General features: G+C 39.5%; 1 protein-coding gene across 4 annotated transcripts in view; it reads right to left on the reverse strand.

Moving 5' to 3' along the window:
- TSPAN12 (tetraspanin 12) overlaps positions 1 to 26,811 on the reverse strand; it is a 71,454-nt gene extending 44,643 nt beyond the window's left edge. Inside the window, exons 1-5 of one of the 4 annotated variants that reach the window (XM_087723651.1) lie at positions 25,780 to 25,845; positions 25,450 to 25,600; positions 5,074 to 5,211; positions 3,118 to 3,200; positions 994 to 1,129 (exon numbers count right to left, since the gene is read on the reverse strand). In XM_087723651.1, coding sequence (XP_087579777.1) covers positions 994 to 1,129; positions 3,118 to 3,197 — 216 coding nt within the window. In that variant the 5' untranslated portion in view covers positions 3,198 to 3,200; positions 5,074 to 5,211; positions 25,450 to 25,600; positions 25,780 to 25,845. Of the gene's footprint in view, positions 1 to 993; positions 1,130 to 3,117; positions 3,201 to 5,073; positions 5,212 to 22,780; positions 22,921 to 25,449; positions 25,601 to 25,779; positions 25,846 to 26,647 lie in introns of those variants that run through there. The other 3 variants (XM_087723648.1, XM_087723649.1, XM_087723650.1) reach the window with 3 other exon arrangements.
- Positions 26,812 to 27,036: the final 225 nt, after the last annotated feature.

Here is a 27,036-nt window from a genome sequence, read left to right on the forward strand (position 1 = left end):
ACTCTTTACTTTGTTTATAATCAACTTCTATTTTAAAGTTCTTTTTCAGCATGCATTGCTGACCAAAGAAAAGAGTAAATCAAATGCAAGCTACACTTGTGCTGTCTTCTAGTTTTATTACTATTCTTGCTTAGTGCGCCCCAGCTAAAGAGCATGGAGGGCAAGCAAGGCTAACTGAATTTTGAGATTGAGCAATGAACTCACTCAGAACTTATGGGACCCAGTAAAAGTCTGATAATCAGTTGCCCCCCCCCCGAAGACCCCACATTCCTGACCTCCTGAAAAGAAGTTAAAACATGATCTGTAGCCTAACATGGAGAACCCAAAGAAGCATTCAGTCGTGGGGCTGGTTGGTGGCCTGAAAGCCCTCCCTTCGCCTTTTAAATTAATTTTAACAGGTCTTGATAATTCTTGTCTCCTTCTAAAAAATAATTTTGAAATTGTAATTCTAACATTATAATTTTTACAGACTGTTTTTATATTCTGACATTTTATTGTACATCGCCCAGAGTTCCTCTTTGAAGGAGGTGGGCAGTTTAGAAATGTGAAAAATAAATAAAAATAGATAGCTCTAATTTCTGAACACTGGCACCTGTCGGTAAAATCTAAATTGGGAATAAAGAACATGGTTTAGTCCACATGTTGGCTATCAGCATGCCTTCCATAGCTCCAATGCATGTAGACCAGATAATTGGGCCATTCTTGGATGGAAGAGGGGGACCAGAAGATACAAAAGGACAAAAGGTTGGGCAAAATGTTGGGCCCTGAATGTTGTAGATTTTCAGACATTAAACAACCTGAACCCTCTTGGCTATTGGAACATAGCCCCTAGCATGCTTTACAAAACTTAGGCAAGCCCTTGAACCTCTAAAGGTTCCCTATCTCTAATAAGGGCACTTGTTTTTAATGCCAATGACTATTAACTAGATATTAACAGAGCATTTCTTCAATTGAACATTAAATGATACATCAATTAATAAATAGAAATCTTACCCATACAAGCAAGAGAAGGTTTCTTTTCACTGTTCCACAGTAACCCAGCATTCCAATAATGATGAGGAAACAGCAAACTGCAATCATGACTGGATGGACAACTGGAAAATAAGTGGACACAACTGCCTCCTCCACTCTGCAAATAAATGAAACATAGATCAAGTTTATAGAGTAGAGCCCAGCTTTCCTACAAAGCAGTTTAGAAAATAGTATTCTTCTGGGGAAAGAATGCAGAAATTATTTTCTTATTTAAAAGATTCTGTTATCAGACGATAATGCCCTTTGAATCTAAATGAAAATAATCTACTATCTATCTATCCGCTAAAGTTGCTTGCATTCATTACCTAACAATTAATTTTGGAATTGCAAGTCACACTGCTATATCAATTTAAAATATGCACTGTGTACATCAAACTCCTTTGGGATAAGTAAACTGAGTAAAGTATGAGCTACAATGAAATCTTCCAAGAAACAGAATATTAAATAACCTGAGAATTTGTTCTAAAAGAGGAGTGGACAATTCCAATTCTCACCACTCCTCTTTTAATTGTCAAAAATATGTGTACAATAGATTTTATTTTTTGCTTCTGGAAATGCAGTTCAGGTCCACAGATGACAGAGGAAAAAATGAGCTAATAATTTTCTTGAACTTCTTCATAGCAATCAGTCTAATTAACACACTAAATAAATCACTCAGAAATGACTTTTGCCAATATCACATGCTTCTCCAAGGCGTTTGTCTAGCAACCTTTAGAAAGTTGGACTAGGTGAGATTTGGAGTCAAACTGCACATTATTTTAATGATATAGGATGCAACACTGGCAAATACATCCTTCTCCTCACTTTTGTAGAACAAAGTACAGCAGAGTAAATGAATGGCCACATAAAGGACAAAAATAAGACTTTAACAATTTGAAATGATACAAGAAAAGAATAAAAAGATCACAGATCAAAGAGTTATGGTGGGTAAGTGCCAAACACATCACAGACAGAATGAAGCAAGATTTCATTGCTGATAAATGGTTTTTTTTAAAAGAACATGTTCTGCCTACTAAGAAACTCTTATTTACTTTAATAAATTCTGGACAACAGACAGCAGAGACATGCTGAGGTAACCTCAAAGCAACCTTTATTTCAATAGACAACCATATAATGACAACTTCAGCACCACATTCTGCTTGACAGCTATGTATACTGGAGCTGTCAAGCAGAGCAACCAATGGGCTTACAGTAAAAGTCCCGCTTCAGCCAGGCTCATCTCAGCCCATGAGAGCTGCCCTTTGGTTACCAGGCTGACAGGTTGCAAGTCAAGGACTTTCGGCCGATCGCAAGTCAAGGACTTTACATACTTGGAGCTTCAGCTGTTATAACTGTATTGTAAGTGAAACTTCTATCATTCTGATTCTATCTATTGGTTTTCAGATTTCTGCAGTCCATGGCAGTTGTAGTCGCCATGGCCAATCATAAAACTTAACTCACCACTCCATCTACATCTCAGGAGGCTCTCTACCACCTCACCTTATTTCTGTCTGTGTGGAGGAGGTGCTGATAGTGAGGTGCTAAGCATCTCACTATTACTTTTCAGTGCCTAAAAATGTGTTAGGCTTTAAAGGCTAATGAGTTGAGAAGTGCAGCTATGGATTCAAGCTCTATTATAAGATCACACTAGCAGAATTTTGCAACATGACTATTTCCCTGCCTTCCTTTTACACTCCAGAAATCTGGGGAGGGGGTACCCTTTCTAAAACACTTCCCTTCCACCTTCTGTGAACTTAGATATATTTTATAAGACAATTGTCCAGTGTGTGGCTCTTCTTCTGTCTCCCAAGGTCATTACAAAATGCCTTTGAGATGTCAGCAGGGCCCAGAAGCATTCCAGTAAGATGTTATGCTTGGAGTTGATATTTTGCTTTCTTGCATGCAAACTTCCCATGCAAATTTCTTTATTTAAAATAAATTAAATAAGATTAAAAATAGTATCAGGAATGATGTAAACCTTGGCAGAATCAAGGAAAATGGATAGGGGATACTGGAAGTATGGAATCCTCTTTTGAGAAATCGCTCCATATCTTTGCTGGATTCTTCTGCTCAGATAGTCCAGTTAAACTGATCAAACATGCCTACCTTGTTTCTGCAGTTAAAGTGAGAACATTATTCAAGTAATCTCTCATCCAGGCAGAGACGCATAACACAGTGATGGACATCAACTGAAATAAAATAGGGATTTTGTTTAGCAAATACAAGATAAGCAAGCTTAGTTATTTAAACAATGTTATAACCAGCATACTATTGCATTAAAAATTATCTATGTAATGGCAAAGCAAATATATCATTAAAGTACAGTCCTCTAAAGTAGCACTTTGCTCTTCTTTAATTTATTAATACTGTGAAAGAGAAAATTTCTCACTGGGACAATTTCAGTCTTGGCTGGTTTTCTTAGAAGTGCACAATCACATCTCAGGGACAAGAATAAGCTTTTAGCTTTTATTTTTTTGCTTGTGGTAAGATTAATATATCAGCAGAGATTTCACATGGAATTGGGGTAGAAAGCCAGCTGTCTGTGAAAGAAGCTGCCAGTCCCCCTATGTGTATGCAGTTATGAGTGCATAATTGTAAGATTATTTCCCCCAAAGAAGGAAAGCCATTCTTAAACAAGGATGTATGGAAGTGGGGGGGACATTTCTGTTTGAAGCAAAATAAAGACCCAACTCATGAGAATTAGTTTATGGGTGCTGTTTTAAAAAATCAACACTTGTTGTAAGGCTGAAAATTGGCAAAATCTAAAACCCATAGTTTTGTTATCAGACATGGATAATGAGCTGCCTACTGAAAACCAGGAATAGACATTAATAGTATAGTTTATTTAGCTCCCTAGGCACAATAGAGATAACACCCATATCCAGAGGAAAGCAAGAGGCAGATATTCCTAGATTAACCACATCTCCCCTTTACTCTTCCCTTGTGTTTTGCCTTAAGAAAAAATAAACACAAATGTATAGGTTTATGCTCTCTCTCACGAGCAGTTAAACTGTATCAGATGCTATCCTGAACTAGCAAAAGAGTTTTCAACTGCCACTTCTGATCATTTTGACAATGTAATCCGGGATAACATTTCAAGCATCTTTAACAATGCCACTAGGTTTTACTCTTCACTCCCTTCAAGGGTAATGCAACTATGAGAAGACCCAAGCTGATGGGTGAGGAAATATCATATTTAGCAGCATATAACAGAAATTCATAGGACAGAATCTTGTAATATTTGAAATAGAAGGCAAGATGTAACATGTTCCCTTGGCACATAATTGACTTTCAGCTATGACAGATATCAGATTGAAGTATGTAGTCAACAAAAGAGCTAGTTTAGGGGTCAGCAACCCATGACTCTGGAGCCACCTGTGGCCCTTTCATCACTATTTTGTGGCTCCCTGTCTCTGGTCAGCTCCACAATTGATAGGGCTTTCTGTTAGGATAGGTAGAGAAAAAAGGACACCACCCAAGGGGGAAACTCTATGGTGGGGGAAGCAGATTTCCAGTTGGCAGAGGAAAAAGGATGCCACGCTAGGAGGAGACTCTATGGTGGGGGAACCGGACTTCCGGTTGGCTCCAGAATTGAACAGGGAGGGGGTGCTTCCAGTTAGGACCTTTGTGGCCCTTTGAGTGTTTAAGGTTGCCAACCCCTGAGCTAGTTCATTAGTAGCCATTGCCTAGCTTTCCTTTCTTTTTTTTAAAAAAAAAATAGTGGTTCAGAAATTACTAAAGCTCTTTTCCACTCACCATTCACATTCTGGCAAAGCTTATATTTTATTCTATTGTGCAAAAATATTTACATCTTTACACATAATCCTTTAAACTATGCATACCTAACATCTATCTGTAGTTTCTGAGAAAGTGTTGATTTGCTTTCCACATATTCTAGACAGGATTACAAATGAATCACTGAACAATGAATGGTACCAGGCCCATAAGCCTAACATTTCCAATTTATCTGTAGGTGGCCTTTATAATTGTGGATGTCAACTCTAAAAATTCTCAGCAATGGCCTCACTGGCTGGGAAATTCTAAAAGTTGAAGTTTGCAAACCTGGAAGCTGCTTTAAAGAAATGGCTTTTAGTAATTCCTCATCTAAAGTAGGCTTGCTTTCTCCTTGCCATTATCCTTCCAATTCTGTTTTTAGCACTGGTCATTTGTCCTCTTGGTGTTGACACATCTACCAAACCACTAGAGGGAAGACAAGACAAATGGGAGATGTTCATCTCTGATTACTCTTTACATACTAAGAGTAGGTTGGAGAAGAGGCAGCAAGAACAAGGAGAAAGAGAAAGAAACATGGCTGAGAAAGTGCAGGCATTAGCAGATAGCTAACAGTTCTAACCATAGATAATTGTCCTAAAAATGAATATGCCAAAAAAAGCAAGATTTTAAGTTGCTTTAGACAGCTGTCATCATCAAGCAGCCTCAACTATTTTTTGATTGACGGACAGGCGGATGGATGGGAAATACAGTAAATGCTGTCCATCTAACAATGACTCGACATCTTACATATAGTTAAAAAACATAAAACAAAAGTCCCATAGTTACACATAAAAACTGAGGTGATCACAACATATTCCAATTCAAAATCAGGCCCAAACTCTGCCTTTTCATTTCAAAGAGCAAGCAAGGCTTTAGTCAAACAGCCTCAGGGACAATTCCAAATTCTCTCTGAATCCCCAAAGAGTCCATTGGGCCCATGAGGGGTACCAATTCAATAGATCCTTTCTGCATGAAGTAAGGGTGGCTGAAGAGAACTCCAAGGTCAACAAATAGTGATCTGGCCATGGAGGGTATGTATGGTAATTTCCACATCATGTTGCCACTGCCATAACACAAAAAACAAATCTAGCATGTGACTGTTGATGTGTTATTGGGATCCTGAATATGAGTTAGGTCCATTGTTGCCCTAGCAGTCATAAATTTCCAAGCTACCATGGGCCCCTGGTCTGGGAAAAGCAAGTTAAAATCCCTGGGTACCATCAGTCTGGGGAACTTCACTGCCAACCTAGCCACTGCCTCAAATACTTCAGATAAGGAAGCCAATACACTGCAAGGAGATTGGTATAGTAGCAGCATCTCTACTCCCTAAAACCCAACCTCACCGGCAGGCTATTTGCAGAGAAGCATCGCTGAAAGCCACCACAGTATGATGATTATAGTCACATTGTGTCCCCATGCCATATATGAAACCCAAATAGGCACATTTCCAGTAAAGGATTCCCCCTACACCTTCGCCAGTCAATTTAATTATAAGCAGTTGACCCCAGGAATTAGGCTGGACATTGCTTTGCATTTGATTCCAAAATGCTATCTCAGAGTACACAGGATCACAAACATAAAATTGTCCTTAAAAGCATCAATCATATGTTGCACTGCTCTGAAGCACTATTCTCAAATTATATCTAAAGTGCTGCACAACTCTAATAAAAGTGTCAAGAAAAATCTAAATGAAACTACTGCAGAAAGTTCCAAATTATACAGTTATACTTCAGGCCAAGATACTATGCATACAGATCATAGGCATTTCCCAAAACACTTAAATGAAAATAATTCACTGACTTCTCTACTCAAGTACACTACCGATTGATATTTTCACTGTTATAAAAAAACTTTTAAAGAAAATAACTGCTTTTGAATGTATTCTTTTCTAGTAAACTATATATGAAAAATGTACACTACACAGCCAAGAAAATATGATGTTAGAATCTAAGAAGCAGAGATTCACATCAGCCCCAGACCCAAGGAGCTTTCAGGTCAAACAGGCGGTGGAGCGGTTCAGCCACAGAGGCCTTGTAGGGCAGGAACATGGCATAGAAATTAAGCAGTCCAAGGAAGGCTTGGAGTTCAGCTCTCGTGGCCGGAGTGGGAGCTTCCAAAATAGCTTTGGTTTTGGACGCAGTGGGATGGATGCTCTCTGCATCCACCAGGAAACCTAGGAATTCAACCCGGTCTACAGCGATCTGGCATTTTCCCCGCTTGACTTTCAGTCCTATTTGTTGAAATTTAGTTAACACTGCGCGCAGTCTGGACATAAGTTCGGCATGGCAGGAGGCTGAAATTAGGACTTCGTCAAAGTACGGGACGACACCACTGAGTCCATGGAGCAACAGCTCCATCAAGCTCTGGAACAAGCCTGGGGCAATACTGACCCCTAACTGTAACTGGTGGCATTTGAGGGTGCCCCGGTGCATTATGATTGTTTGGGCTTCGGCAGCTTTGTCAACCAGCAGCTGCTGGTACGTCTGGGCAAGGTCCAACTTCGCAAAAATGGACCCTTCGCCCAAGGTGTGAAGATGCTGGACCACCGGCACAGGGTAGGTGTTGGACGGCAGCACATGGTTGATAGAGCAGCGGTAGTCAGCGCAGATCCTGATGCTGCCATCAGGCTTGATTGGCATGACAATAGGAGTCTCCCATCTCGCATGGTCCACTGGCTCAAGGACCCCTTGCGAGATGAGCTTGTCCAGCTCTGTGTCCACTTTAGATTTGAGGGCAATTGGCACTCTTCGCAGCTTCATACGGATGGGAGGTAGTGATGGATTGAGGTTGAAGGCTATCGGCGTGCCCTTGTATTGGCCCAGCTGACCATCAAACACAGCGGGAAACTCTTTAACCAAACAGTCTAGGTCAGATTGCTGAATGCTGTGTATGCCACTGATTTGAAGGCCGAGGGCGTCAAACCAGTCCAGCCCAAGGAGACTGGGTAGCGCTCCTTCAACAACAATAAGTGGTAGCCTGCCATCAAACCCTTTGAATTGGACATTAACTTTGCTAGTGCCAATCACAGGGATCAGGTTTCCCTGATAGTCTCTAAGAGTCAGATTGCAGCTGTTTAGGCGGCGCTTCGCGAGTTTTGGAAGTAGTCTTTTTATGGTGCTCCAGGATACAATGGAGGTGGCAGAGCCGGTATCGAGCTCCATTTGACACGGAGCCCCTTCGATGTGCACTGTCAGTTGGATCTTTTTCTTGATGCTGTGGCACGATTGCCAGTTGATGGATTGATCTCTCGGGGTATTGCTAAGGATTGCATGACAGTCAACCCTCAGTTTCTTTGGTCCCTCCGGCACCCAACGAGGGCTTAGACTCTTGACGGCCTGGAACCCTGGGGTGTTCATCGGCTGGGAGGCTTGGCACACTCTGGCAATGTGCCCTCTTCTGCTGCAGTGCTGGCAGAGGGCTTGTCTAAATCTGCACTCAGCTCTTTCGTGGTTGCCTCCACAACCGATACATGAAGATTTAGGGTTGCCCTTGCCTCTCACATAGCTCTTTTTGTTTGCCTAGTTAAGGCGGTTTATGTCCTCCTTCTCCCCTTCAGACTCTGAATCTTCGATTACTTCCCCTTGGTGAACTGCAGCTGTGCAGGACGTTCCCAGGGGGTCAGTAATAGTGGAGGTTTGGTGCTGCTTAATGGCAGCTAAGGAGGTCAAGGCTAGTTCTGCTGCTCGGGCCTCATTTAATGCGGACTGGAATGACAGGTCTGCCTTCGCTATAGGACGCCTCTGTACCCTCAAGTCACGGATGCCACACACCAGCCGATTGAGTAAGGCGTCGTCAAAGTGTCTAAATTCACAATGGAGGGCTGCCGTTCTTAGCGCAGCCACATAATTATTGATAGTCTTGCCCTCTTCTTGGTTTCCGCTTTGATGGGGTCTGGGGCTGTGAGACCCCTTGCTGTGTGGAAAACATCGGAGCCACAAACTGACAGGAAAACCGCACATTTTCTTTCATCAGTTAATTCAGTGAAGTCGTACACGACCAGGAAACATTCGAACCAGGCTATATATGACTACCAAGTCTTGGAGCCCTGGCTGAATGGGGTGAACGTTAGGGTGGCCATTCCTGTCAGAATCAGCAGCAACGTCTCGTCACGAATGTCAGAGCTTGGTTCCCAATCGTGACTTCAGCTAGTGACTTCAGCTTGCAGTGACCAGCTCTCTCTTGACCTCAGTTTGGCGATTCCACCTTCATCGCCAATAAAGTGTACTAGGACAGTGGGTTATGGCCGAAGTAACTGAGGCAGAGGCAGGAATAAAAGACTAACAAGTTTATTCCCTGAACGTAACACGCTAGCAAATGGAACCGGCTTGAGACAGGAACAGCGCAGCTTCCCATCTGATAGCTCCCTTTTTATACTTGGGGCTGTCAGATAGTAAGCCAATCAGCTATCGACTATCTTCCGCCATTACACAACTTTGGTGAGCATGCTCAGAACGTGACACCTTCATTTAGCCATTTTATTTTCACAAAATTTTTTATTATTTCCTCATTTATCAAATGTATATAGCTGCCTATCTCGGAAAGCAAGTGACTCTGCAACAAAACTGAAGAACGGTTAATAAACAAGCCACTATTTTAATTATTATAACACATTAAAAACTATAAAACCAAAGATGAAAAGAAAAAATAAGTATTAGGGAAAGAGATGTCAATAATAATGGAGCCACCAAACTGACGGAATCCCCCACGGGTTCCCTGACTGATAGCACAGTCAGGTCTTAAGGGTCCTTTAGAAAGTGATAAGTGATAAAGCAAACATTCCATAATGCCTAGAGCAGGGGTGTTAAGCTTGATTTCATTGAGGGCTGCATCAGAGTTGTGTTTGACCTTTGGGGGGGGCAGGGTGAGTGTGGCCAGCTTGACATTCGTGTTGGGGGCACCTTTAGTGGCCCGAACACTCTGTCAGCGAAAATGGAGCTTGGGAGAGCCACATACAGCACTTGTGAGCTCTATTTTCAGCTGTGATGGCCTCCTACAACCCTCTGTCAGGGAAAATGGAACTCAGGAGACCTCCCGAGTTCCGTTTTTGCTGGCAGAGGCACCATGGGCCAGTCTTTCGCTGTTTCCAGGGCAGCCCTCTGGGCCAGATCTAAGCACCCCATGGGCTGGATCTGGCCCCCGTGCCTTGAGTTTGACACCACTGGCCTAGAGTCTGCCAATGTAGCTCCCTAGTGGATGAAACCCATAACATACCATCTGTACTGGTGGGACGGATTTGGTGGGACGGGCAATGCAATCAAGCAGAAGATGTCCCTCAGACAACCCAGTCCTTGTGGAACAGAAGTATAATGTGTGTACTGGAAGAAACACTTATAAATGCCTCCACAAAATATCAAAATATAATTGGAACTACCATATATAAATGTTATAAACTGATAAACTCAGATAGTGAGATGAGCAGTATATAAATTTAGTAAATACATTTAATAAATATATAGCAAATGCTTTTTATGGATTTATATATTTTATAGTATGTATAAATATTTTATATATTTTAATATAACTATTTTGTGATATTCTTTGTTTAATTAGAAACTAAGGAGCCAGCCAATCCAGAAACATGGGATTTAGAGAAGGGAACACAGGATTTAGACCACAGTGGCCCACCATAAAGCAACAGTCATTTCATTTAGAAATTTTGTTAAAATTTATTTGACAGTATCAGGATAGCTATGACTATTATGGATCACCAGAAACACATTACTCTGGATAATACCCCCTCCCCCAAAGAAAAGAATCTGGTTATTACCCAGCAGAAGATGACATATTAATGGAAGCCATCTGGTATCTGGATTATATATTCAATATGCACTTTTGGCTTTTGACTGCAAGGGAAAGGGGGAGCATCAGCCCACACAGCATCTGTGCTTCCAACATAATTTGTTCTTCTCAACACTTCCTCCTACTGAATTTTGAAGATTTCCAGATGAATGTCTCGTCTGCATCTAAGAATTCCAATACTACATACTCCACAATTATCCAGGAGTTTGGTAAATGTACAAGATAAAACCTAATCGCCACATCCTTATCAGCATTAAATTAAAATTAGAACAGGCATTTATTACAATGAGAGCTCAAACTCCTATGTAAAAAAAAATTAGCCTTCACAACATTATGTCTTTTTCACACAGGGATCTCTTTTCAAACAATGCCAATAAAACAAAACCACAACTCCTACAGCCTCTCAAATACAGTACCAATTTATTCCATATGATTCGACCTTCAGTCAAAATATGCCAGAGATCTTGTATAGTAAATTAGGTCACAAATTGTGGTTAATCTGAGTACATCATAAATTAGGGTCTTCAGGTTTTCTTCTATGCATGAAGGAACCTATTATTCACACAGTAGGGAATCCTCAATAACACCCAGATGTTTCAATCATAGAAGAGTTTAGGGAACTCTTGCTTAAGCCGAACTTCAGCTATGATCATACCCCAGGACAAGTCAGATCAAACTGAAATTCAAGTTTTAGCTCAGATGGTCCTGACCCTGCAAACCAGAGGTGGTATGTTGCTGGTTCACACCAGTTCAGGCGAACTGGTAGTGGGGGGGGGGCCTCCGCGCACCCACATGTCATCGCAGACATTCTGCGCATGTGCAGGTTATGCGCATGCCCAGATGTGCGTTCCCGCTACCAAACCGGTTGTGAAGATAATAGGATACCATTACTGCTGCAAACGTTCCGAAAAGTTCATCAGGTGTGGGTAAGATTATTAGTTGAGCCCACTTTGGATGGGATTATGATTGATAATTTTCAGGGACCTCAGTTATAATGGCAATATTGCCCTTTTTAAATAAAACATTGAGTATTACAACACATTTCTGTGTTATTTAATCATCTACAAACAGAAGGTTTAAATGGGTAGCTATATAGATTTTAAAAATAAATCAGATCAAATGGTGGTGGATTATATATGATGGAATGTTTCCAGAGGTATAGAGTTGTACCAGTTACAGATGATACTCATGTTACAACCACTTGTTTAACTATTGTTTCAATTTATGGCAGCTCTGAACAAGTAGTACTTACAACTGGTCCTCAAACTTTCAGCCGTTGCAACATCCCCACAGTCATGTAATTAATTGTCAGCTTCTCACAAATAATGGGGAAGCTAGCAGAAGATCACAAATGGAAACCACCTACCGTCCTCACTTAACAATGGCACCAGATTCACTAAACAGCAGCAATCAGAAAAGATGGAACTGCTGTTGCTAGACAAGAAGTCATGTGACATAAACTTTACAACCACATCACTTAGCAATGCAAATTCTAGTCCTAATTGCAGTCATTAACTGAGGACTACTGAAATTAATAAAATATAAAAAAACTGCAGTTAAGAAACTAGTATCTAAAAAATAAAGATAAGTTAGGAAGAATTACTCCTAACTTATAAAGCTTTCTACAATTACATTTGAGTTTTAAAAGTTCTTTAAAATGCATTTTTGCTGCAGTTGGTGCAGCCAGACATTTCCAGATGTTACAAAAGGGAATGGTTATATTTTTTCATTTGTGAAGCAGTTATCCAACTTCTGTCTTATCTTCCCCTCCCTCAGTATCAATCCATCCACTCCCACATTTCTGGTGTCTGAGCAAAATCTTTCAAAGATTACCAACTATGATAATAGAGAATGCTCTGAATGTGAGCTGTTTTGTAACTGGAACTCTAAATCATAGCCCCACCATGACAACAGAAAGGAAAAACTGATTTTGGGAGGAATATATGTCAATCTGCTGCAGAAAAACATTAAGTTGTTTTGAAGTGCACATGATAAAATCTGAACATGCTTGGCCAGCCCTCCTTACTGCACATTTTTAGAAAGTTTTTAAGAGCATAAACTTGTAAGCATGGATTGTACTGTAACGCGCTCTACATGGGGCTGCCCTTGAAGAGTGTTCGAAGACTCCAGCTGGTCCAGAACGCAGCCGTGCAAGCGATTGTGGGTGCACCCAGGTACACCCACGTCACACCTATCCTCCGCGAGCTGCGCTGGTTACCCATCAGTCTCCGGATTCGCTTCAAGGCGCTGTTCGTTACCTATAAAGCCCTTCATGGCATCGGACCTGGGTACCTGAGAGACCGCCTCCTGCCGATCACCTCCCATAGACCGATTAGATCACACAGGTTAGGTCTCCTCCGGATCCCATCTGCCAGCCAATGCCGGCTGGCGACTCCCTGGGGGAGAGCCTTCTCTGTCGCAGCTCCAGCCCTCTGAAATGATCTCCCGTGGAAATCCAGACCCTTACTACCCTCCCGGCCTTCCGCAAAGCCGTTAAGTCCTGGCTGCTCCAGCAGGCCGGGGGGCTCTTGAAATATCCAGCCCCTCGGAAATTGTGACTGTTGTATATTTTAATATGTTGTTTTGTCTATTATCCCCCTCCCTTGTTTTATTGTAAGCCGCCCGGAGTCCTTCGTGAGTGGGCGGCATACAAAATCAATAAAACTATAAAACTATAAACTATAAACTATAAAAACTATTGCCTTTTCTTCTCATCAGCCAGCAGTCTTTAGGAAAAGACAAGAAATGGGGTTAAAAAAAAACCTGGAGCCCTCTTGAACTCTGTAGCACAACTGAACTGATGTAGAGTAATCCCAATTTTTCTAGAACCTGAGATCCTGATCAAACTGTGGTTCTGCTATTATCTTTTCTCCAATCCCAATTGTAAGAGTACAATGCAATGATTATAGCCTAGCTCCTTCATGACCATAGTTAAGCAAAAGAGAACTTCAAATGGATCACAGCTACTAAAATGGGAAATATTTTAAAACTTCAGTTTTCATCACCAACCCTGGGCATTTTGTATCTTGAAACCACCTGAACAATTTTGAAGAATTTGTTATGTTGGACAATTTCACTGAAATCAATTAAAACTGCTTTCCATAGCACTTTGTGGTCAACACTTATTGTATTTATACTGTCCTTATACAATCCTTATACTAGAATATAAACAGATAGCTTTTGGGGGGTTGTATTCATTATGCAGCAACCACAATCATTATAATGGAATTTATTTTGATCACAAAAATTTGCTTATGGCTTTGGGCTATGCATTTCCACATCAGAAAGTTAGTTATCTCTCATCACATCTGGGATAGAACTAAGCTTAACAAAATTAATTAAATTCACATTCAATCAAGATAAGGAGAACATGGATTGTCATTTTCTTTGCAAATGCTACATTTTATTTAAAATGTTAATATTTCAGGGCTGTGAAGTTCTAAACATATTCTATATATTTCCATTAAGCTATATTATAAACACAACAGCAGCCAATATTTTGTTTTAACCTGTTACAAATGACTGCTCAAATAGCTTCCGGTTTCATTTAAGCCGTCAAAACAATAAATATTCATCACCATCACACTCTTATGTTCTATTTTTGCTTGATGTACCAACTATCACAATTGCCTTAGAAAGAAGCACTGAAGCCATGGATTTTCAAGCTACATTTGCTCAATTTAAATCAGACGCTTGCCTAATTTGTCGTTTAGTATATTAAAAAAAGCCATTACCACAGCATTATAAAAGTTATAATCTTATTAATTCATATACCTTTTACAGAAGCATTTAACTTTAATTTTAAAAGTTATACAGTAGTTTCTTCTTTTATCTATGGCACTGAGAAGATTTGAGGCTTTGGAACAGTGCTATAATACTTTGCAGGGGAAAGATCTGCCATTGACAGACGTTTCTGCTGCACTAAACTTACTGGAAGGAGAGACAGCCCAAATATGTCCCAAAGTCAATCATTATAAGAAAAAGTTTATTCATTTGTTACCTCTTTAGTAATCTATTGGAAATAGGAGAGATTCTTACTGAAAAATGAATGAAGGAATGAGTAAGGAATGAAGTAATGACCTGTATTCCCTCAAGAATTTTAAAGGCTGAATCTATTTAATCAGAAATAATGCAACGGATTGCAGTGGAGATTTTAATCTCTTCTATTGACAACTGAAAGCAATCATGCCCTAGGTACATACGAAAGACATTAATTAAGAAGACATAGAGCTGGTCCATTTCATTCAAGTAGCATTCTAGGAAAGAAAATTGATGTGGATTTTGATGAGGATCCCATCCCAAATACTTTCTGTATATAAAATACAGTATTTCTTACTGAGTTCTATATCAGAAAAGAAGGAAATAGGTTAAATTTGTGAAAGGACTGTGGTTATCAAAAGGTATAAAGCTGCAGAAGAATTCATTACACTTCTTTGTAAATAAGAACAGTTCAACTAACGTCTGAATGGTCACGTTAAGCAGCAATGTCCAAAGCAAATCTCAATGGCACTAAAATGACAAGTGCTCAATATCAGCATACAAATACTATGTTGATGGACTTTGTATCTTAGACCAGCATGCAAGCTTTCAGTGCCCCTTCCCCCAGGAGGCCTATGGTACTAAAGGCAATGCACTTCAATATCCATTGAGGAAGATGTTCCAGAAAAGGGGAAGAGTCATTACTGGAAGACACTGGTCCTAATTTTATTCTAAGAGACTCTAACATCTGCCATACAGTTTGAACACCTTTAACAGCTTCAATATAAGACAATGTGGGAATTTAATTCATTCAGAATAGAGCTGAAAGGGACCTTGGAGGTTTTCTAATCCAACCCCTTACTCAAGCAGGAAATAAATGGCTGTCCAGTCTTCTTCAAAACATCCAGTGTTTAAAGCACCCACAACTTCTGAAGCCAAGCAAAAAATGGCCAAAATCAACCAAGGTGGCGCAGTGGTTAAATGCAGCACTGCAGGCTACTGCTAGATCAGCAGGTCAGCGGTTCAAATCTCACCGGCTCAGGGTTGACTCAGCCTTCCATCCTTCCGAGGTGGGTAAAATGAGGACCCAGATTGTTGGGGGCAATATGCTGACTCTCTGTAAACCGCTTAGAGAGGCCTGAAAGGCCTATGAAGCGGTATATAAGTCCACTGCTATTGCTATTGCTAACTTTGTTATAATTTTATCCCGCCTTTATTTCTTTGTTAAGTAATGCAAGACAGCAAACATACATAACACTCATTCTTCCTCATATTTTCCCCACAACTACCCTGTGAGGTGAGTTGGCCTGAGAATGTGACTGGCCCAAAGTCACCCAGCCAGCTTTCATGCCTCATATGGGCTAAGATTCCCAGTCTCCTCGCTTCTAGACCAAACTGGCTCTCATCCAGAGGTGGTATTCAGCCAGTTCTGACACATTATGAGAACCGGTAGTAGAAATTTTGAGTAGTTCGGAGAACAGGCAAATAAGCTGGCCCCACCTCGGCTGCCTCCCAGCTAATCTTCTTCTGTTGCCCTGAACAGGAGAACGGAGCTGGAAAGCAGGTTAGTGGGGTGGGGAGGGAATAAGGATTTTGCAGTATCCTTTCCCTGCCACGCCCACCAACCCACACCCCACAAAGTCATGGCACACCCACAAAGCCACGCCCACAGAACCGGCATTAAAAAAAATGAATCCCACAACTGCTCTCTTCCGAAACCATCCGAAAAACATCTTTCAATAGTTGTGAGAAATGCTACAATAGAAAATTCTTAATTCGCTTGCTTCTGTGTTCTAAAGTAATTCAAAGCCAGCTACACTGAGAACAACTTACAGCAATTTATTCATGCAGCAATAGCAATTACTTTAGCTAAGTACACACAGCAATGTTTCCAGCCTGCTGTTTTGGGAACCCAGATATTCTATTCTATTATTCTGATCACGGAAATGACTTCTACACTATGTAAGGGCCACTTAAAAGTTCTGTCAACAATCCCATATTTAAATGGAGTAATAAAACAGGAACAATTTAGTCAATTTCCAAGTCTACTACATGGAAAACTGATTAAGGTTGCTCTAATGAAGAAATACTTCCAGTATTTCTAAGACATTACTCTCAATTCTGTTTTAATTGGAGAAAGCTTTGGGACATTGATTGTTCTGTTTAGGGAATAATATGAACTTACCTCAAATTAAAAAAATGTTCTACACGGAACCTTTATTCCACTCTCCTTTCAAGCAGCAAAATAAATGTTATCTGCCTAAAGAAGAAAAATAAATCCAACTAGAAATTTTGTGGATGGTGTAATTCTGAGTTACAACCATAATTGAGCCCAGAATTATGGTTGTAAATTATGTTGGTTGTTACGGGGATCACCAAGTGACCACACCATATTTTACAATATTTTTTGCCATAGTTAAGTGAATCATAGCAGTAAGAGAACACTGTGGTCATTAAGCAACCTGGGCTCACTAGGCACCCCCTCCAGTTAATAGAATAGAATATAGAATAGAATAGAATAGAATAGAATAGAATAGAATAAGAGTTGGAAGGGACCTTGGAGGTCTTCTAGTCCAACTCCCTGCTTAGGCAGGAAACCCTACAACACTTCAGACAAATGGTAATCCAACATCTTCTTAAAATCTTCCAGTATTGGAGCATTCACAACTTCTGGAGGTAAGTTGTTCCATTGATTAATTGTTCTAACTGTCATGAAATTTCTCCTAAGTTTTAAGTTGCTTGTCTCCTTGACTAGTTTTCACCCACTGCTTCATGTCCTACCCTTAGGTGGTTTGGAAAATAGCTTGATTCCCTCTTATTTGTGGCAGCCCGAGATATTGGAACACTGCTATCATGTCTCCCCTAGTTCTACTTTTCATTAAACTAGACATACCCAGTTCCTGCAATCCTTCTTCATATGTTTTAGCCTCCAGTCCCCTAATTATCTTTGTTGCTCTTCTCTTCACTCTTTCTAGAGTCTCCATATCTTTTTTACATCGTGGCGACCAAAACTTAATGCAGTATTCCAAGTGTGGCCTTACCAAGGCATTATAAAGTTAATTAAATTAAATGATCCCTGCAGACATTAAACAAATCCATTAGAAGAATACACCGATTTCCAACAAAAGACTTATAGTGGTCACCTGTCCACAGGATGCTGCAAATAGTATCCAAAATGCAATCACATCTGACCATGGACGGGGCGGGAATCAGAATTTCAAGTCCAGGTCATACTTAGCCTTGAGGAGGGCCATCATAATTTTGAATGGTCACTAGCAATTGGTAGTAAATTGCCACATTTTAATTCAATGTATGATAACTGAGTTTCAAATCTTAGCTTAGATTAGCCATGTTGGAGAAGGCTGTTTTATCAATTCTGGAATATTTCAGTAAGATTTATACTGATGGCCAGTTGACTATTTAATTCAAGACAAAGATGATGCTATGTAGTGGGGATTAGATTTTGTTCTTGGAATGTTGTTGATTTTCTTCTATGGTTAGAATCTTCTTTGCTTGGCTTTGACTTGTGAACCAGTTTACCTTTTCTCAGGCAAGTTGGATCTGGTCATAGTAACACATATCAGGGCATCATTACTAAACCTTAGTAGGAACCAAGCCTTTCATGGTGTGGAACTGTTCATAAGGAATTGCACTTTAATTGGTGCAAAGTCCAACACACACAGGATTTTTAGAGTCTGCTTTTTCAGATCATGTATTGTTTGTATAACAACTATAATTAATCTTGTGGGAAAATATCTTCAGTTAGGATGTCTACTATATTTAAGTAAGAGTAGTCTAGTTTTTAGGGGACGTGGTGGCTCAGTGGCTAAGACGCTGAGCTTGATCAGAAAGGTCGGCAGTTCAGTGATTCGAATCACTAGCGCCACGTAACGGAGTGAGTTACTTGTCCCAGCTTCTGTCAACCTAGCAGTTTGAAAGCACATAAAAATACAAGTAGAAAAATAGGAACCACCTTTGGTGGAAAGATAACAGTGTTCCGTGTGCCTTCGGCATTTAATCATACCAGCCACATGACCAAGGAGATGTCTTTGGACAGTGCTGGCTCTTCGGCTTTGAAACGGAGATGAGCACCACCCCCTAGAGTCGCTTTGCTATATTTAAGTAGTAGTAGACTATTTTTATAATATGAACCTTTTTTAAAATAAAAAGGTAATCCTGTTTTATACACCATCATTTGAACTGTATCTCAACTGTTTTTGACCAAAAAAAAGCAGACTTGTTCCATTTCTAATTGTTTTTAGATAGCTATTTTTTATTCAGTTTAACTTACATGGGACTTAATTATCCCAAGATTACAATCCTCCACGATCTCCGATTCCATCTTTAACCCTGTTTCTTTCAGTGACTTCACTGTTGTTGTTTTAATTGTATTGTAACCCTGGATTTCATGGATGTGCTGAAATTTCATCTAGAAAAAGGTGCATGTACTGTGTATGTTTAGAAAAATACACATAGAAAACATGGAAACTCAAAGAATCTAATAATTCATTTGAATTATTCATACATCTAAACCAAATCCAACAAACAATAGGTTCAATAAGTGGACGATTTGATTGCCAGAAAATTTCATAAAGAAAGGAGATTTCTGTTTCTTACATTTGAAAGAGAAAAGGGAAGAAGATACCAATCAGAATGGTGATTTTTCAAATTCTGCTGGAAATCAGATCTGCGTGGTTTAAACATCCAACATGGAATCTTTATTCTCAATGGAGCCATCTATTCACATTAAGCCAAACTTGGCTTAAATGGAACTGCTGAACTACATACAGTCAATTATACTGAGATTTTGTAAGTTTTCCAAAACATTATGCAATTCATTTGATTGACTTTGGGTAACACAGTGTCCAACATTGTTGCATTGTAATACTGAAGCACTGACACTTTTTCTTTCCACCCAGTTTTAAACATCCCTTTACATATGTTACAGTTGTTCACACATTAAAAATGCATTGCAGCCGTGTGTATGTACTTATGTGTGTTATTTTTAGGCATGAAGAATACATGAAGCTTGTCAAATGTTGGATTTTACTGATGAAAAGATACATCTCTGGGTATGTGTAAAGCAATTAATTCTGCACATAAAGTAGCTTAATCCAAACATAAAGTGGAATTTTTCTAAACTGGGTTATTTAAACCATAGTTTAAATAGACAATGAAATGGTACTGTTGAGCCATTGTATCAATTCCATTAATTTTAATCTCTGCTGTAACCATATACAGTATATTCAGAATATGCCTCAGCAATATAATATGCCACCCAAGCTTCCAACTTCAAACTATTTCTTTGATGTATCTGAACATTGCGTCTTCTTCAGTCTTAATGTCCTTGTGTGTTAATTCAATCCTTCCTGAACCAGGCAACCGCCAAATGTTTTGAATAATAGTTCCCATAATTTAATTTAATTGGGCACCACCTGACTCTACAATGTAACAATAAAATTAAAATACCACAACAATTTGAATAACAGTAAAAAAAAAAAAAAAAACCAAGTACGGAGCAGATAAAGGACATGATGGCAAATCTGACAAGCAGGGATAATCAGAGTCACATCCAAAACATCTGGAGGATATAAGGATTTGCAATTTTGTGCCAAATTCAAATGCATTATTCTGCAGAGCTGCTACAGCAAAAAACAGAATGGCATTTTTAGCACCTATATTTTTTACTTCCATAGCTGGCAAAGAACTGAACATGGGAAGAACAAGAGAATCAATCAATATCTTTGGTCTTGGCTTGATAGTATGCATGATCTGGGACTTGTAAAAAATATAGCATTTATATGTTTTCCCAGAAACATACAGTAAAACTTAGAAGGAAATTTATAGCCTTTTGGATATGTAATATATGAATGTGTTTTACATTAGCATGACAAGAAAATAATTTAACACTAAAAGCAACTTCCAAAGCTTAAGCAATAGCCTTTCAGAAATGACAGAAATGTTTCAGATTCTTAGTTAAGACTCTAGGAATGCTAAGATTACATAGGAGATTTTATGCGGTCTGTTCCTAAAATAACAGCAACCAGTAATTAGTTGGTAGAGAGAATGTTCACTGATAGAGCAAGTGAACCAATTAGACTGAATTACATTCTGATTAATTGAGAAATATATCCCGTGATAAGTCTTAAAGATACTAGCAGGACAGTATATTACACTTTATTTATTTATTTTACTAGGAGACTATTTTACTATGCTATTTTAAAAAATGCTGACTCTTTTCCTGAAAGGATGATTGGCCTTCCCTCCAGGAAAGGCAGGACATCCTCTTAAGTAAATAATTACGTAAGGTCAAGATCCCTGGCCCAGCCTGTCCCTGACACTGGATAGTTCCAAATGCTGAAAAATATAACTGATTATAGACATATCTCAATTATTTATTCAGCATAACTTTCTCATGCTTTGTTGTTCATTTCTAGCTTTTGACAATCAGTGGTACAGGATATCCTACGTTTTAAGCCACGGGTTTTGTCTTGCCTGCTGCCATCAAATTCCACATTTATAGACATGACACATTTTGAAGATATCTTTATTGTTTCTGCATTGCATGAAAGTGTATATCATTTTATCTTGCTCTTTTCTCCCAGATAGTTTCTGCTGGTTTTGTGAGCTTCTGCCTGAAAAATTACAGCCTTGGTTATAGGAAGCCCCTTTTGTGTCTCCCAATATCCTCTTTAAGATCAAAATTGAATGTGTTGCTTGAACAACATCCAGCTCTGAAACATTTTACTTACAATTTGAGAATTGCCTATATGGCCTATAAACACTATATTATAAGCTTGGAAAGATCAGAAACCAAACTTTCCTCTATAATGAATCCTAAAACAACTGTCTTCTGAAAACCTGCTGTAACAAGCCTGGGTTAAAACAAGCAAGCGAACAAGACTAGTTTGAAACATCAAGTTCAAGCCTGCCCTGAACAGACAGTTGTTAACAAGGAATTTCTTGAACAGATTCATCTCTGGCTATCTTATTTTTTTCACTGAAGCCAGGAAGAACACACACACTCACCCATGTAAAAGCCCTCCCGATACAGCAAGTATTCTATAGATGATTGGATTCTGGGTACCATCCCTAGTCAATGGATTGAGCTTTTTCTGGCCCAAAGGAAAGACTTGGCATTTGACAGGTATTCCCGAATATCTTTTGAAAGATCAATAGGTAAAACTAAGATGGAAACTCTTTTTAATTTAACTGTAACTGAAATATATGAAATATATTAAATATTTAGTTACTAATCATGTAATCATTATTTGATCATTTCCTCTTCCTATTATGTTAAAATTAATTCTAATCACCTCAGGGGCATTTTAGGATTACATCAAAGCCTTCTAGAAGCTTGTATATTGTTGGGGACCAGATGGTGTTTTTCTTTTGTTTTGTAGTATCCTTAATCTAAAGCAGTGTTTCTCAACCTTGGCAACTTTAAGTCCTGTGGACTTCAACTCCCAGAATTCCCCAGCCGATTCTGGGAGTTGAAGTCCACAGGACTTAAAATCACTAAGGTTGAGAAATACTGATCTAAAGACTTCAGGACCGGTCCCAGGTTTCGGGAGTCTCTGGGCAAAAGGCACTCAAATGGGCTTCCTTTGCTACAAGAACCTAAGAAGTGCTGAGTAGTAGCGTAATCAGAGGTGGGTTGCTCCCGGTTCAGCCCAGTTTGGCCGAACCGGTAGTGGCGGCGGTAGGAAGTTCCACCCACCCGCACGAATGCTTCTGAGCATGCGCAGAAGGGTCGTGCATGTGTGAGAGTGCATGTGTGCACACAAGTGAACCGGTAGTAAAACTGGTAGAAAGCCACCACTGAGTGCAATGTCTCTATGCTGAATGAAGCTACATTGGGATTTCTGTGAAATTCAATCCCTAATGCTAACCCAAGCCATTTAAGGTACATAAAACAAAAGTTAAGGGACCATAATTGACACTGCTTCTGAGTTAAAGCTCCAACCTGCATCCCATTACCGAGGAAAATTATATGGGGATGAAGAAGCCCTTCTCTTCTAGTTAACAGAACTTAAAATCGAAATATTTAAAATGTGGTTAGCTTAATCTTAACATACAACCATCTCTTTGTGCTATTCATACCTAATTTATTTACCTAATTTTCATAATGTGTTTCTAGGCCTTAAAAATTTTCATGATCCTGTTCTAATGGAAAACCTGAGATTTTAACAATAGGAGCTTCAATGTTCACATTTACCTTTATGCCCTTAAAATGTTTCTTCATCCTCTTTTACTGGCATGAATAATCAGGATCAAACAAATACATATCTTTGTCCAAGACTCTAGGACAACTATTGTCTAGCCATCTAAATCTTGTGCCCAACGTAGAAGAACAACCAATGTCTGTGGTCTCTGATGCATTCTATTAAAAGGAAGACCATTCATTTTAGTGAGATATTGGTTTCTTTATAAGGAAAAAAAGTATATAGCTGGTATATCAAAATCTTTTCATTGCTAATGCCATAATATTCAACTCTGAAATAAGTAAGGGTGAAAGTCAATCTCACAGCATGCTTTAAAAATACTTTGAATATTGGCCATTAATTTCAATAGTGAAATTAATAAAATAGTGAAATATTTCATAAAATATTCTGAAAGCAGTTCATAAATATAAACAATGCATAATGCTTTAGGACAAGTAAAATAACTTACTATACCAGGATAAACTTGTGTCAATTATTTTAATGAATATATTAATGCAACAAGCAGATATAAAAACATCAAGAATAACATCAGTTATTTGGTGAACTCTGTCCATTGAATTTAACTATATAATTGTAGATACGTAATATTTTTGATGGTATGGTGCAGAGTATGAACACAAGAGTGCCTTTGCCAAGCCACAAAGCTTATTAATGTTCATTAAATATACTGCAGCAGATGCTGACCTTCACACATAGTTAAAAAGAACAATATTTTATTTTCTAATTGCTCTTAGTATTAATTACAGTTTCATGTGTTTATTAGCCAGAGATCCGCCTCAGCAATTTTTAAATTAACATATTTTCCTCAGGTATCATAAAAGCAGGCTATAGAGCAATCACAACAAAATTGGCACTAAAATTATTAAAATATCAATTCCAGCATACTTTTCCTCAAAAAAGCCAGGAGGCAGTAACACAGGGGAAAACGTCAGATATACAGAAATAAAGAGTTTTATCTAATATGTTTTGTACCAGAGACAAATTCATTGTGACTAATCATGCTTAGTTGAATAAAGTATTCAATTCAATTGCTCACATTGGAGTTTGATTATACCAAAAGGAACATTAATTTCTCTTTCATTTTGGCTGATATAGATTTGAATGACATTCCAGGAGTTAATTAATACTTATCAACGTAAAACTACAAATAATGATAACTAAAATGGAACAGGTAACCTATGTACATACTTGCTCCATCTTCTTTCCAAATAGTCATAATTGATGGGAAAGCCCAAAATTCCTGTTCTCCTTTTTTAGGGTGTGTCCTATTTGAAAGGCTGCCTAGCTAAAATAACGTAGATAAGCCTGTTGAGCTTTATCTACCCTGTTTTCCCAAAAATAAGACCTCCCCGGATAATAAGCCCAATCAGGCTTTTGAGCACATGCGTTAAAATAAGCCTTCCCCCCAAAATAAGCACTCCCCAAAAATATTGCAACACAGCAGTAGCCATGAGGTGACCATGCTTGCTGCCTTCTGCACCTCAAAAATAATACCACCCCCAAAATAAGGCCAAGTGCTTATTGGGGGGGGGGTGTCAAAAGAAAATAAGACCTTGTCTTATTTGAGGGGAAACATGGTACATTTGAGACCTGAGATACATTTGGGATCCTGCAACGAAGTAGCCCTCTTTATCCTTATCATTTTAGAAGTTGATGAGACTTACATAATTTCTATCATACAGTTCTTTGTAATCAAAAATATTATTTTGGTTACTATCTTTTAAAGCTATGGATTTAAACCCTCATTTTGAATGGACTTTAAAATGTACCAGAAACAGAAAGAGATTTCAGTATAATCAGTTAATTGGGGGTAATATTTAAACTCTACAGAATTTACTCACTGCATTTTGAAATAGATATACATATAGTCCATGTCAGTAACTGGGGTACCAACCTAAGGAACTAAAATACCCTTCTTGTTGGAAATGCCAATTGAATTATTATTTCTTTATTTTTCACATTTCTGAACCATCCATCTTCCTCAAAGAGAGAGCAAAATGTCCTAGTTTCTCAGACCTAACCCATCATATTATAATCAATACATACTCAAGGTCTACTAAATCTAATGAAAAGAACCTTAACGAAAAGAATAGAAGTTTCTGCATTGTAAGCACAGTTTCAGAATCCCCAAGCTGATTTTGAATGTCCATGTTGTATATCCATAAAAATAGCTCTCTTGTACCATCTATTTTGCTGTAATAACTTCGGGCAAGTAGTCTGGGAACAAAACTGAATTATGATCTGTGCAACATTATGTTTTATACAGTACAGTACCACTTCTGCTGTAATGGATAATCTTGAGAATATTATTCAATCATACTGAGGGATCACCAACCCAGGAAAAGGGAGAGAATAATTCTTCCCGCACAAACTCAGAATTACCCTTATTTCTGTAATAGCAAAATATACAGTTTAATGTCATTTCACTCTTGCAGCCTTTACTTATGATTTAGATTAAATTTGTTTCCTTGTTTGATTATATGTTTAAAATACCCTCTGCTTCTTCAAACACCTTTAACTCTGGGAGAAACAGAGTGAAATAACCCCAGGGATAGTCAACTATGTCCGCCTGGTGCAAAATCTGGAGATATTTATTGGGGGAAGGTATCTAAGCAAGGCTGGTTCCCCCTTGCCTCTCTTATCAGAGAATGTGAGAACTCACCCAGAAGAGCAGATTGAGGGCGTAAAGCAGGCACCGCAAACACTTCACGGAATCTTCTCTGGCCATTGTGATCTCCTCTTGGTGAAAAGCCCCATTCTCAGACTGGCTACATCCTCTTTTCAACTCCAGCAACTAGAAAAGCTTTCACAACCTGAAAAAATAAAAATAAAAGGGGTGGAGAGGTGAAAGAAGAGAAAGGATTACCTCATGGGTGAAGGCTGAAAGAAAGTAAACAAGGGGATGCAAAGATCAACCTGTTGCATGGTGGAAAAGAAACAATTCTGCCTGCAGTATCTTTTTAGTAAACTAACCAGACCTTCTGTTACTTACTTGAACCTCTTCCATGGTGCCAGAAATAGATCTGGAGAGTTTGGGAACACAGCAAAGATCAACCACACACACACACACCACTGGTAAATAATAATAATAAATAGACGCGATGGAATTTGAGATCGACTGACAAGGGTTCATAGAACCCTGGATGGCAGCCTTAACCGGTGCCTAATTTGCTCCGAACTGTAACTTTCTTTTTCTACGTGGGCCTATTTCACCTCTGCACCGAAACGTTGCTGGGAATAACTACACCTGCTTTGGAAGGGTGGGAAAAGTTTGTCCTTTTATTACTCATTAACGACCTTGGTAGCGCGCGCGTTAACAGAGACGGTGAAAAAGTTGCGCGATCAAGGCTGAGTAGTACTCCATCTTCACGCTATGGCCAATTTCGGGGAACGGGGGCAAAAAAAAAGAGGGGTTTTTTTTCTTACTAAGGAAGGGGGAAAACACGCCTCGCTTTCCAGATTTAATAGGATGCAGGGTGCGATCCCCGGATCTGCTGGACTGTCAAAGGGAAAAGGCGAGGTTCACTTGTCGGGGTGGGAAAGAACGAAGCGAGTAAGAAAGGTGACCGACCAGCCTCGTGAAGTGCAGGGCTGGGGGCAGCGGAGTTACTCGCTTGGGCCATTTGGTCATCGGCTCCTTCTTCGCAGATGCTGCTACTCCAGGAACGCCGCGACTAAAGGCTCCTCGATCCACGCTTTCCCTTCCCTCTCCAATCCCAGCAACGACCAGCACTGATTGAACCGCGCGTCTCAAGAGCCAGCCCGGAGCTAGCTTGTAGCAGAAGTTCTACTCTTGAGTAGACAACGCAAGGGGAGCGGGGGGGTGGAAAGAAAGGTGTAGAAAAAGTCCAGGAACCTACCACGCTCGCCACATGGGCTGCGCAAAGACCCCTTGTCCTTCTCCGAAACGGGAGTCAAATCCCAACAAGCAGTTCCGTTTAAAACCAGGAGCTTTCCGGCTTAGCGCTTTGCAGGGGAAAAGGCTGCTGGGGCAAGCGAGAACTTCACTTGCAAAACTATTTCTTAACTCCCACCTCCTTGCCAAGTCCTGAGTGGCGGCTCTTCGAAAGGCAGCCGCCAGCTGCACAAATCATTGCCACGCATGCTCCAGATCTCCTCTTCTGTCGGGTCTTAGAGCCCGCTGGACAGGCGTTTCTTCACTCTTTAAAAAAAATGCTCAGTTTTTTTAAACAGAGACAACTGGCAAATGGGATAGTTTGCTTCCTGCTTTTGGCCTGTGTAACTCGTC

Source organism: Thamnophis sirtalis, unplaced genomic scaffold (genome assembly GCF_051295495.1).
Source record: "Thamnophis sirtalis isolate CommonGarterSnake01/CBP01778 unplaced genomic scaffold, rThaSir2_p1.2 scaffold_9, whole genome shotgun sequence".
Classification (NCBI taxonomy): Eukaryota; Metazoa; Chordata; class Lepidosauria; order Squamata; family Natricidae; genus Thamnophis; species Thamnophis sirtalis.